We start from the raw sequence: 12541 nt of genomic DNA, 5'->3' as shown, positions 1-12541 counted from the left end.
TGGGATCTCTTTACCGATTTGGTTGCAGCCAAATTTCATGGATACTCACCATCAATTGACACTCCAAGTGATTTAGATGATGCCGTTGATACTACAACGGCCATCATCATGGAAGCTTTTGAAGAAGCCTGCCCTCTGCGGTCTGTGAAGACCACAAGAGGAACCCCTTGGTGGAACTCCGATCTGGCGAAGCTCAGGAAACAATGTAGAAAGAGTTGGAACAGGCGACGTTCGGCTGGATCGGAGGCTTTCAGGTCGGCTCGCAAGGCCTACCAGAAAGCTCTTCCCAGTCAACCAGTGATCGTATAAAATGTTGCATAAGATGTTAAAGTGGAGGCGATATGCGTACATTTTACATGCGCTTAAATGGAGGCATTTACGCATATGGCCTCCACTTTATCATCTTATGCAACATCTTATACGATTACTCGTTGTCTGGGTTCGGTCTGCTGAACGATCCGGCTGGAAAAACCTTTGTACAAATGTTTCCAGTCTGAGTGAAGCCAGTCGATTGAACAAAATCCTTGCAAAATCTAAGGATTTTCAAGTGAACGAACTTCGTTTGCCAAATGGTGATTTCACTTCCTCTGATGAGGAAGTTTTGGAATGTTTATTCAGTACACACTTCCCCGGATGTGTGGATATTACATCTTCGGATGAACCTGATGTCTTTTCTTGTAGTTATGATTCTTTAGCTTCGGCTCGGAGTATCATAACTTTAGAATCGATTGAATGGGCACTTAATAGCTTTGCTCCTTTCAAATCTCCTGGGGCAGATGGGATTTATCCTATTTTGCTTCAGAAGGGATTTGATCATTTCAAACATGTTTTGAAACAACTACTTGTTTGCAGTTTTGCTACAGGGTATATTCCCAAATCCTGGCGGGATATTACTGTGAAGTTTATTCCGAAAGTGGGTCGCGCGTCGTATGAAGAAGCATAGAGCTTCAGACCTATCAGTTTGACCTCTTTTCTTCTGAAATGCTTAGAACGCATAGTCGATCATCACATCCGTGATGTTCATCTGGCCAATGTGCCTCTTCATGTGAACCAACATGCTTACCAATCTGGAAAGTCCACTGTGACTCTTTTACACAAAGTTGTTTACGATATCGAGAAGGCATTCGCTCAAAAGCAATCCTGCTTGGGTGTTTTCTTAGATATCGAGGGTGCCTTTGACAACGTGCCTTTCGATGCCATATTGGAAGCCGCATGGGGTCATGGTATATCTCCAATGATTTCCAATTGGATTCACCAAATGCTCAAAAACCGACATCTCTTCACGACATTGCGTCAAGCGGCGATTAGGAAATTGAGTGTTTGTGGATGCCCCCAAGGGGGAGTCTTATCACCACTTTTATGGAATCTCGTAGCAGATACGCTATTGAGGCAACTCAATAATAGCGGTTTTCCTACTTATGGTTTTGCCGACGACTACCTAACATTGTTAGTCGGTATATGCATCAGCACTCTTTTCGACCTGATGCAAAACGCTCTTCAGGTAGTTGAGGGTTGGTGTCGCCAATATGGCCTTTCGGTAAATCCGAGTAAAACATCTATTGTTCTTTTCACGGAAAAGCGAAACCGTAATGGTATTCGACCTTTACGTCTCTTTGATTCTGAAATCAATGTGACTGAACAGGTAAAGTACGTTGGAGTCATTCTTGATTCCAAGCTTTCCTGGACACCTCATGTTGAGTTCAGAATCAAGAAAGCTTGTATGGCCTTCGGGCAATGCCGGCGAACCTTTGGTACAACTTGGGGTCTAAAACCCAAGTATATCAAATGGATCTACACAACTGTTGTTCGGCCAATATTGGCTTATGGATGTCTTGTGTGGTGGCAAAAGGGCGAAGTGAGAACGGTCCAATCAAAATTAGGCCATCTCCAAAGGATGTGCTTAATGGCGATGTCTGGAGGGTTCTCTTCAACTCCCACGGCAGCGCTCGAAGTTCTCTTTGACGTTGCCCCACTACACATTCATCTCAAACAAGAAGCACTTTCTTGCACTTACCGCCTATGGGTACTCGGTTTACTAGAGGAAACTCCTGTGAACCGCAGTTCAACACACACCTCGTTGTTTCCACTTTTGGTGAATTGGGACAAAGTTGTCCTTGCTCCAAGTGATCTTACAATTGCTTGTAATTTTCCATATAGGACATTTTCCACGAAATTCCCTTCCCGGGAAGAGTGGACATCTGGTTATCTGGAGAGAAGTATTTCAGACGGCATCGTATGTTACACTGATGGCTCCCTTCTCGAAGGTCGAGCAGGTGCTGGTGTTTATTCTCGTGAGCTAAGGCTGTATCAGTCTTATTCACTTGGCAGACACTGCACCGTTTTTCAGGCCGAAATCTTTACCCTACTCTATGCCCAAGGAAGTCAAGGAAATTTCCTTTACGAAAAGATCCTGGACCGACCGGGAATCGAACCCGTCACCCTCAGCATGGTCATGCTGAATACCCGTGCGTTTACCGCCTCGGCTATATGGGCCATATGAGATCTGCAGTTCCACGTTCCGAACTTCCAATCGCAAGTACTTTTTGTTCACTGGGGTTGTTGCCGTTGGTTTCGGTTCGTATTATTTTGTTGCTGATTTTCCGTTGCAATGAATTTTAACGGCTGGCTCGTAGGGCCTGACACCAATCCCCTACTTTCCGGAGGGTGCACAGTTGAACTTAGAGTCCTTCCCTTGACTTGAACGTTAATCAATCGCCTCTAACATGGGGAACAGAAGCTGTTTTGAGCCGCTCATCCTAAAGAAGGGATGCTCGGTCTTGCAGAAGCAAACACCTTCTCCTTCCCTGTGTGCCTACAATCGAAGATGGCTAAGAGCATCGCCACGGGCGTCCCTATCTGGGTCCCTATCCCTATTTCCGGGCCCTGAATAGGGACCCATGTTCACACCGGTGGTATCTAAACGGGAATGAAAAATAAGGACGCGACATGGGATTAGCGATGGGTTTCCACATTTGGGGACCCACTCAAATCTTGCATTGAGTTGCTATTCCGATGGTTTGTGTGACGTCACTTTCTTTATTTACATTTTGCGGTGAAGTGAGCTGAACAGTGGTGTGGAAAATGAACAAAAGTGGATAAATAAGGCAAGAGGTGAATATTGATGTAGGGTAACGAACCACTTGGGCAGCGGCCGGTATTTTGGGCACTCTTCGCTATAACTAGTCAATTCCAAACCAATTGACTTGAAATTGTGTACACGGCTAGATAATATACGTATCTCATCGCGTTCCAAAAATTGTGTCAATTGCTTCAGAATTGGCTGAGTTATAGCAGAAAAGTGCCCAAAATAGGACCCCTGCCGAGATGGTTCCACTTCCCTACTTTGTCTTACGTGACTAGATGTTTTCCAGAACCCTATCACAAACAGACGCAGTACTAAAAATTTCCACGTATACCGATGCACGTTTATTTAAAAATTTCATAGTTGGCCAACTGCCCATCTGTGGCGTTCGCAGCGTTTTTGTTCAAGTTTTACTTTCGCTCACTATTGTCACCTAGCTTATGATTGGCCACTCTATTGGCCAAACTCAGTCCCTTTATTTTGGGTGAATATGTTTCCACGACTATGACTTTGAATAGCAAACGTATCACTTAAAAAAATTGCTATTAAAATCATCGTCATGTAAACATAATCCCCAATGCCAAACACGCTATTTCACAAAACGCTCAGTAGGTGCCGGTAGTGAGCGAACGTCAAGCAAGAGCAAAAATTATGTGAGCGCCGTCTGGGAACAATTTGCAAACTACAGAATATTTGGTTTAAATTTTCTTTAAAAAATAAAACGATAAGAGATGACTAGAGGGAGACCGGAGACGTCTGCTTGTCTGTGACGAAGTATTAGAAGTGTTACGTGTGCCTGTCTGTGACACCTTAATGCCATTTTATGCAGGATTCGTCAAAAGTTTGGATATATTTAATGTTTCAGTTTGTACTACGTCTATAAAAAGTAAGGACCACTTTTAGCAACGCACGGTGGAAAATCAATATGTTTTTGAAGTCCCTAAACCCAAAATAGAAACCACTGGTGGGGAGGTGGGGTGCTATCCTAAAATAGCACCCGAAAAGGAGTGGTATATTGCAGACTACATCTCAAATTGGACTATCTCACTTTTTTTTGGTACGCCTAAAAAGTGTGATAAAAGTGCACATTTGCCTCGGATCGTCTCGAAGTCTTCGGGGCACTTATTCCTCCATTTACAAGGAATAAGTGCACCGAAGACCTCAATTCGATCCGACGTATCCCTGCGCTGTAATCACACTTTGAAAGTGTGTGCACACTATTGTGTCAGTCCAATTTGGGGTGCAGTCAGCAATAATAGGGATAGCGATGAGGACTCCCGTGGCGATGCTCTAATAACAAGACAGACATACCCTAATGCTCCATATACTCTGAGAAATTCAAGCACACTAGCGCCGCGAACGACTCTCGGGAACAACATTATGAATAAGTGTGCGTGAGATGCTACAGCTTCCATGTACGTATTTGCATGTACACGCACACAGTCATGTTTAATGTTCCTGTGAATCGTTGAGGGCGTTTCAACCTTGTCGCCTGCGATAGGGTGGGAGCTGTCTGTCTTGTTATTAGCCGTCTTCGCTACAACCAAAGTTGCCACCGGGGTTGATTCCCAACTAACATTTTCAGCGCTATAAGCTTCAGTCATTTGCTTTCTGTTGTGTAACCATCAAGTAAAAGCAGTCAACGCTGAATAAAAGGAAAGCTAGTCAAATATAAAGCATAAGCTAATACACGACTGCAATACAAGCACCATCCAGTTACCAAACTCGGTTTTCAGAAATCCATTGCTTGTCACTGGGGCTGCCTTTACTCCACTCTATTCCAACTCCGGGAGTTTTCCCGGAAGATGTGAAAACTTGAACACATCGAATAGCAGTCCCCACTAACAAAACAGCTGCTAGTATACAGTACAATTCGTTATACTGACAAATCCCCAAACTAGCAGCGCTTTAAAGGCCGTTATGCGATTTTATTACGGCTAGAAGCTGTAATAAAGAAACTGTTGTTTTACCAACACGGCTTGTCGGATGTATACATTATTGTCAAAACAAACTTTAAGCGGAATATATAGCTACTACACAAATTCTTTACAGCTATCCATCTCTGTGATGTAAAATTATTTGTGTTGCTTTTATTGCACTTTAATTCAATGCCGGAAGATTTTCCGGAAGGTGTGCAAATCGAGTAAGAGTCCCAGCCACTACAACAGCTGCTTTTATACAGTACGTTTTGTAATGTTGCCAAAACACAAAACAGCAGCGCTTCGTAGCCGTTTAAATAACACTCTTTCAGCTAGAAGCTGTGAAGAAGAATCTGTTGGCGCAACCACACAGCTTGTTCAATGTAAACATTATTGCGTTTGACGTTTCACAAGCTTTTACAGCAAGATGAAGTTGGGTAAGGTTTCTTGTGGCACAATTATGAAGCCTTGTCTGGAGTAAAACAAAACGGGCTATTTTCTATGTTATTTATATATAGCAGTGTGGCAGCGAGGACATCATCGGGACCAGTGGATACGGAGATCGGGAGTTCGATTCCAACTAGCGGCAAGTACTTTAATTATTCAATTTTAAAAGTGATAATTCCAGTTCCACATGTATTGCGTCACGGTATCCATAATCTAATTATATTTAATCGTGTAATTTGGGGATGCCGTAAAACTATTATTTAACAACTGCAAAAAGGCTGTAAAGGCGCCTTCTCAAGATGTTATTCAGTTAGTGGTTACATAGGAGCCGAGAAAAGAGCTATGACTTGGTGGCATAGAAGCTGATCGCACAGCATGTACAAGCTGATTAAGTTCGCCAGATTCATTGGTATAGGGCTTGCATAGAAGCTTCCGTCCATATGTACAGCACAGTAACTCAGCATCAAGCCGTATTAAGGACGCTTTGTTGACGTTTACATTCACAATAAATGTTAGTTGGGTTGTTCAATTTTCCCTACGATTGCTCGCAGACCGACTGATGCCACGGACAAATAATAGCAGTTGCTGGAAATTGGCTAATTTTATGCTAGATATTGATAGGGCCCATATAGCCGAGGCGGTAAACGCACGGGTATTCAGCATGACCATGCTGAGGGTGACGGGTTCGATTCCCGGTCGGTCCAGGATCTTTTCGTAAAGGAAATTTCCTTGGGCATAGAGTATCTTCGTGCCTGCCACACGATATACGCATGCAAAATGGTCATTGGCAGAGGAAGCTCTCAGTTAATAACTGTGGAAGTGCTCATAGAACACTAAGCTGAGAAGCAGGCCAAGAAGAGAGAGATATTGATGCTATTTGATGCTCAAAAATAAAACTAGATAATCATTTAGGTTGTTGAATTACTTTTAAGTTTAAGCTTTATTCAGTAATCGCCTTACAAGAAAAAAAAATAACACACATTCAAATTTGCGTGAATACCGAGCTGCTCCCATTGGACGCAATGCGGAACGGGCGGGATCGGGCTCGCCCACGGAAAGGCTTCAGATAGGTTTTGTCCTGAGTAAATTCTGCCGGCGTGTAGGACGGTCCTTCGGTTTCCAGATAGATGTCCAGGCAAGACATTGCTCGCTTAAGCTGCAACGACAGGATCGACTTCGGATGCTTGGGCGCTTGCAGACTGTTGGTCCAAAATTCCATGTCCTGTAAATCGATCGAAAAGTGCATTAGTAATGAAAGGGAGGCAAAAAAATGGGAAGACAAACTTACTCTAACGGCAGCGCAGTCACCCGCTGAATGTTTCCCATTCCAGTTCAAGGAGAGTGACCACAGTGGCGTGCTTTCCGGGAAGTCACACGGAATGCAAATGTAACACTCCAGCTTTGCTGAGCCACGTGTGATGATCGCTCGGAAGTAGAGATCATTTCCGGCCGAGTTAATGTGGTCCACGAATTTACCGGTGACATTCGAAGCAACGTATTCCGCATAGGAGAGCGCCGTCCACTGAACCAAGGTACTCGAAATGCGAATCGGATTGTTGTGCTCCAAGTTCATTGTTATGTCTACATTGCCAGTTTCCAGCTCGTGAACCTGTTGGTACAACCGAAGTCGTGCCTCCCATCTGGTGCGAATGGCTTTAATTATAGTCGGAATGGATTTTTGCCATTTATCGCTATCCGACAAAAACTTCTCGCCGGAATCTACAAACTCGATTCCACATAGTTCCTGAGCCCATTTATAGGGTTTACCAAGATTCTTTTCCTTCATCATCGAAATGAATTTATCCATTCCGATCCCAACTTCCTGAATTTGGAACTTGGTTTTCGGGTTTGGGCTACCTTCGCCATTGTCATCCGGGAATAGCTCATTGAGGATGTTTTCCTGTGACATGACATCGCCTGCCGCCACTCCGCTCACTTCAAAATCGACTAGCGAGCACTTTACCGTAACGAACCCTGTATTCGGAACGTATTGGAACGTCAGAGCCAACGATTCCTTTCCCTCCTTGCTACGGATAGTGATAGTGACGCTCAACGGATGTGGCTTGACTAAAGCCTTGCGCTTCTGCCTCATCGGATCTTGTTGTTTGCTGGACTTGCGTCGATTGTAGCTTCCCCTTGTTTCACGTTCGTTGTCCGCATCGTCATCAGATTCACAGTCAAGATTGCCGGTTATTTCAATCTGCCGGGCTTCTTCCTCGTCACCCTGAACGGACGTAGTTAGCAACGGATCTGTAATGAGGAAGGATTTTATCAGTACCTAATATAGGATTTGCACCACCATCATTCGGTTCTTTTCAGTATCTGTCCCGAAACTTACCACAAGCTTCTCCATAGGCCGTAACATTGGCGTACAGCATATACAGAGGTTGCACCAACAGACGAACCGTTTTCTGTATCTCCCAGCCCTTTTCGATCGGCATATCGAGTGCTTCCTGCAGAGGCCGTGTCGCCGCCAGCAAATCCTTTAACCGTGGAGCCAACGAATCCAACCGTTCCGTCTTCGATACAATTTCCTCGGCGATTTTCGCCTTCGAAGCTTGCAGCTCTTTGCAATGGGCATCCAGTTCCTTTCGTTGCTGGAGCTCCCATTCCAATCGGGCCAAGCGCCGAGCATGTTCGTCTTCCTTGGTCTTCTCTGGACGTGAAATCGTTTCCGGTGCCTTTTCGTAGAATTCATCCACCGGAACCAGCTCGATTTCCTCGTCCTGGCTCTTGAACAGATAGCACCGCTGAACCTCCTTCTTCAGATGGTCCGCCTCGTAGAGCAAGTTCTGCAGCTGCAGCCGGTTACTATCGACGCGTAGTTTTTCCTTATGTAATGCTTCCCGTCCATCACGAATCCGAACCTTGTCCAATCGGTTCAGCTTCTTCAAGGCAACAAATGCCAGCGATCCTTCGATCCGTTTTTCGGCGATGGCAGCCTTGGCCTCCTCGGAGTTATCCTTCTTCAAGGCGGCTATTTCATCGAATAGCTTCCTCAGTTCGTCGCACGTTCCGTAGAACAGCTGGGCATCCGTTTCCGGCGGACGCTTGGCGGCTTCCTGTTCCTCGAAAGCGATTGTGTTCTACCGGTGGGAGAGAGTGATGAAAACAATGTAAACAAACGCGCGGAGAATGAGGAAAACTTACCGCATATAAATCCTCACGGGAAATCTTCGTCGGCGATGACTCGTTAACAGAGGTCTTCCTGCGTTTCTTGTCGCCACCTTCGCGGTCGTTTGTTTCGGTTTTGTTCACCATTTTACGGAAAAAACTTGACAAAATACTAGGAAATTTCGAAAATAATCTAACTTCGAGCAGCCGAAACAGAAGCGAACCCGCAAACTTTGAGAACTGTCAAAAGCAGCCTACGGGAGAGCGGGGTTATCGAATTGGCACGAGGGGCAGTTCAATAAGGGTGTGAACCATTTCGCTTATTCGTTTAACTTTTAGTTAAAATTTGACACTTTGGTGGTTATTTTTCATCGGATGGTTAAAAAATAACTACGAGGGTGGCCCATTTGAAATGTGACAGACGAGTAGTTATTTGGAACAAAATACAGTACGCAGCCAAATCATTGCGAACAAAAAATAACTATCGAACTGTCAAGACTAACCCTGGTCGGGAGTAGGGTTATTTTTAACCGGACGCAAAATAACTATCGAAGTGTCAAATTTTAACTAAAAGTTAACCGAAAAAGCGAAATGGTTCACACCCTAAATATAGTAAATACTCTAGAAGTACTACATTTTTATCAGAACTATAGAATAAAATTTATTAAATATTTTAAATATTTTTACCCCATTAGCATTAAATTTTATAAAAATACTGTAACTTTTTACATAAAAGATCGGTCAAAAGATCGATAATCTTCCAGCACGGTGGCAAATGCGTAATGGCTGAGTTGCCCTGTAATATTGATCTTCATGCGCTGGCATGAAAGTTGTACAATATGTTTTTTTTCTTCGGATGCATGAGCCCCTCGTGTTCAAGAGCGCCTCTGCTCTCACTCACACACTCTTAGAACAGCGGTTTGATCGAGAGCGTGTGATTAATCCACATAGAATCTCAATCGACTATAGGTTCAATTTTGTCAAAATGTACTATTGCATCTTGCTTTGCTCTTTAGATTACCGTACACATTCAGGCCAAACATTTCAATAGGTCCTATCTGCATTTGAGAGGCTCTCTTTGTTCACTTTCTCTTTGAATTATTGCAATGTAATGGTACACTTTTCAACTATTTTTTCAGTACAAATCAAAAAAACGATTGTTTCGACCATCGTTCAATGCAAGGAGACAATCATAATACAAATAAACAGCTGAGATATTAACGAAAGAGAGGGAAACCAAAGAGAGCCTCTCTTCTGCAGATTGGACCTTTAGACATGTTTGGTGTTAATCGACACTGATTCTTCATTAGGGCCTAACTGACATTTTCGATTTCTCTTAATCGATCCTCTCTTTGTGTTATTACAGAATGTGTTTTGAGAATTCCCAAAAAAATTTGATTGAAATGCGAAGGAGGTAACTACATCTTGCCGTAGGAACAAAAGGAATAATGATTTTGTTCGTTTTGATCAAGTTATAAGCAAACGAGAGAGTTGACGAAGAGAAATCGATCAAGTCAGTTAGGCCCTTATGAAAAATCATTGTCGAAATGTTCAATCATTCAAAATATTTGTTCACACGTCAAACACCAAAGGAAGTAGCATAAAAAAAAACCGATTATTCCATGCACCACCCAAAAAGTGTAACCAACGCAGACAAATTTTAGCAGCGAAACGAACCAACGTATGCTAATTGATTGATGCACCAAGCGAAAAGAAGAAGAAGTTTTGACATCCAAGCGGTGTGCCGTCGATAAGATCCTCGACGCTGATTGGTCGATGGATGTAAACGGCACACCGCTTGGATGTCAAAACTTCTTCTTTTCGCTTGGTGCATCAATCAATACTGGTGGGAACATACACCCAAACAAATTTTGTTGCAAAATTCTGTTAATTGTACTGAAACGTTGTCAATACATACTATGGTCGATTTTTATCCCGGTGTTCAATCTTCGCTTCTCTACCTAATTTATCTGACTTTACCGTTTATCTTCAAGGTAAGAACCGTAAAACTGGTCTGTGAGAGGGTAATCAAAACAAGTTCATATCAGCCTTAGCTACCACGGCATAACATAAGAATCAGGACGGTGCACATGGTTCAAACGGATTGCACTTTCACCATTCAACATTAGTGCAGCAGTGTCTTGTGTTTTTCTATGCTTCGACATTTCCTTGGAACCGGATTGCTATTCTCTGGTTACATAAATCCTGCATTCAGTCGCACATTTGGCACCGTCACCGCAGCCGCAACAAAAATGAGTCTGGATCAAGCCAAGAAGATCGCCGCCTTCAAAGCGGTGGACGAGTACGTACGAGATAACACAGTGGTCGGAGTGGGCAGTGGTTCAACCGTGGTGTACGCCGTACAACGCCTGGCCGAACGGGTCAAAACCGAGGGACTGAAACTGGTATGCATTCCGACGAGCTTCCAGGCCCGTCAGTTGATCATCGAAGGTGGTCTGGTGCTGGGCGATTTGGAGCAACACCCCAGGATCCATTGTGCCATTGACGGGGCCGACGAGGTGGACGCCGATATGGTGCTCATCAAAGGCGGCGGTGGATGTTTACTGCAGGAGAAGATCGTGGCCTCCTGTGCCGATCAGTTGGTGGTGATTGCTGATTACACTAAGAATTCCAAGAAACTGGGAGAGCAGTACAAAAAGGGCATTCCAATCGAGGTGGTTCCGATGGCGTATGTTCCCATAAGGAACCGGGTGGCCGCCAAGTATGGAGGGAAGTTGAATCTGCGGATGGCCGTCGCCAAGGCCGGTCCCGTCGTTACCGACAATGGAAACTTCATTCTGGACTGGCATTTCCCGGAAGGAGGAGATTTTGACTGGGATGCGGTGAACCGAGATATCATGATGATTCCCGGGGTGGTTGAGACGGGACTGTTCGTGAAAATGGCATCCAAAGCTTACTTTGGGCTTGCCGATGGATCTGTCACCGAAAGAAGTGCCTAAAGTGGTTGGTTATCGTATCTCACTCGAAATGTTTATTCAATTTTGATTTTTTTTTATCGCTATGTTCAATAAATTAAAAACAAAGGAACAAAAAACAATGGTTTCTTTCGATGGTCGTACAAATGATGGCAGAACGAACAACTACAACTACCTACTAAGGGTGTGAACCATTTCGCTTATTCGTTTAACTTTTAGTTAAAATTTGACACTTGGATAGTTATTTGCCATCGAAAAGTTAAAAAATAACCACGACGGCGGTCCATTTGAAATTTGACAGACGAGTAGTTATTTGGAACAAAATACAGTACGCAGCCAAATCATTGCGAACAAAAAATTACTATCGAACTGTCAAGACTAACCCTGCTCGGGAGTAGGGTTATTTTCAAAATAACTATCGAAGTGTCAAATTTTAACTAAAAGTTAAACGAATAAGCGAAATGGTTCACACCCTAACTTGATGTGATAATGGAATCACAGCAACCATTGCTTCGGAGACTCATTAGACTCGTTAGTCAATAGGGCACTGCATTGTTTTGATTTAGTATGGGATTTTGACGTTTCTTGGCCTTGTTGTTTACATAATTTCTGTAAGAGTGAAAGAGAAGGAGATAATTTCATGCAGTGACCTATAGAAATAGAGGGTATTGATGTAATATGCGCCTTTTACTCAAAACGACCTAAGAACTGTCAATCATTTTGAAGTTAGATTTGTTTGGCAATTTATTTGCAATGGGACACGTTTGGTGTAGTACTAGATTTGTAGTAATGAGCTGAATTTTTGTATGGTGAGAAGGTCAATTCTCCGTTTCTGCAATGAAATGGTTCAAAAAGCGTGGGTATTATGATTCCTTGCTTAATTTGATGATGTTTGAGCAAAACTTTGGATAACTATGTTGTTCATGTTGCAAGAAATGGAGAAAACATCAACACTTGCCCAAAGTTTTGCTCAAATAGCATCAAATTAGGCAAGGAATCATAATACCCCCGCTTTTTGCACCATTCCATTGCAGAAATGGAGA

General features: G+C 43.5%; 3 protein-coding genes across 3 annotated transcripts in view; 1 reads left to right on the top strand and 2 right to left on the bottom strand.

The window, feature by feature from the left end:
- The window catches only part of LOC134284091 (uncharacterized), a 225861-nt gene that overhangs the window by 206781 nt on the left and 6539 nt on the right, over nucleotides 1-12541 (bottom strand). The window lies entirely within an intron of this gene.
- On the bottom strand, nucleotides 6356-8817 carry LOC109413068 (THO complex subunit 5 homolog). The gene is made up of 4 exons (XM_019686737.3): nucleotides 8599-8817; nucleotides 7787-8534; nucleotides 6737-7698; nucleotides 6356-6670 (listed from the first exon to the last, which is right to left on the bottom strand). The coding sequence occupies exons 1-4, from the start codon at nucleotides 8707-8709 to the stop codon at nucleotides 6431-6433; spliced, it is 2061 nt and encodes a 686-aa protein (XP_019542282.3). The 5' UTR covers nucleotides 8710-8817; the 3' UTR covers nucleotides 6356-6430.
- LOC109413070 (ribose-5-phosphate isomerase) lies at nucleotides 10553-11620 on the top strand. Its single transcript, XM_029857558.2, has one exon. It carries the CDS (start codon nucleotides 10716-10718, stop codon nucleotides 11520-11522), a length of 807 nt encoding a protein of 268 aa, XP_029713418.2. The 5' UTR covers nucleotides 10553-10715; the 3' UTR covers nucleotides 11523-11620.

Source organism: Aedes albopictus, chromosome 3 (genome assembly GCF_035046485.1).
Source record: "Aedes albopictus strain Foshan chromosome 3, AalbF5, whole genome shotgun sequence".
Taxonomy (NCBI): domain Eukaryota; kingdom Metazoa; phylum Arthropoda; class Insecta; order Diptera; family Culicidae; genus Aedes; species Aedes albopictus.
Note: the sequence above shows the minus strand (reverse complement) of the source record. Positions and strands in the feature narration are given on the sequence as shown.

What these genes read in the sequence shown, in the direction of transcription:
- LOC109413068 (XM_019686737.3), bottom strand. Translation starts at nt 8,709, where the DNA reads ATGGTGAACAAAACCGAAACAAACGACCGCGAAGGTGGCGACAAGAAA. An exon ending in GGCCTATGGAGAAGCTTGTG is followed by an intron (nt 7,699 to 7,786) that starts GTAAGTTTCGGG and finishes TCCTCATTACAG; the next exon opens with ATCCGTTGCTAACTACGTCC. An exon ending in GTGACTGCGCTGCCGTTAGA is followed by an intron (nt 6,671 to 6,736) that starts GTAAGTTTGTCT and finishes ATCGATTTACAG; the next exon opens with GACATGGAATTTTGGACCAA.
- LOC109413070 (XM_029857558.2), top strand. Translation starts at nt 10,716, where the DNA reads ATGCTTCGACATTTCCTTGGAACCGGATTGCTATTCTCTGGTTACATA.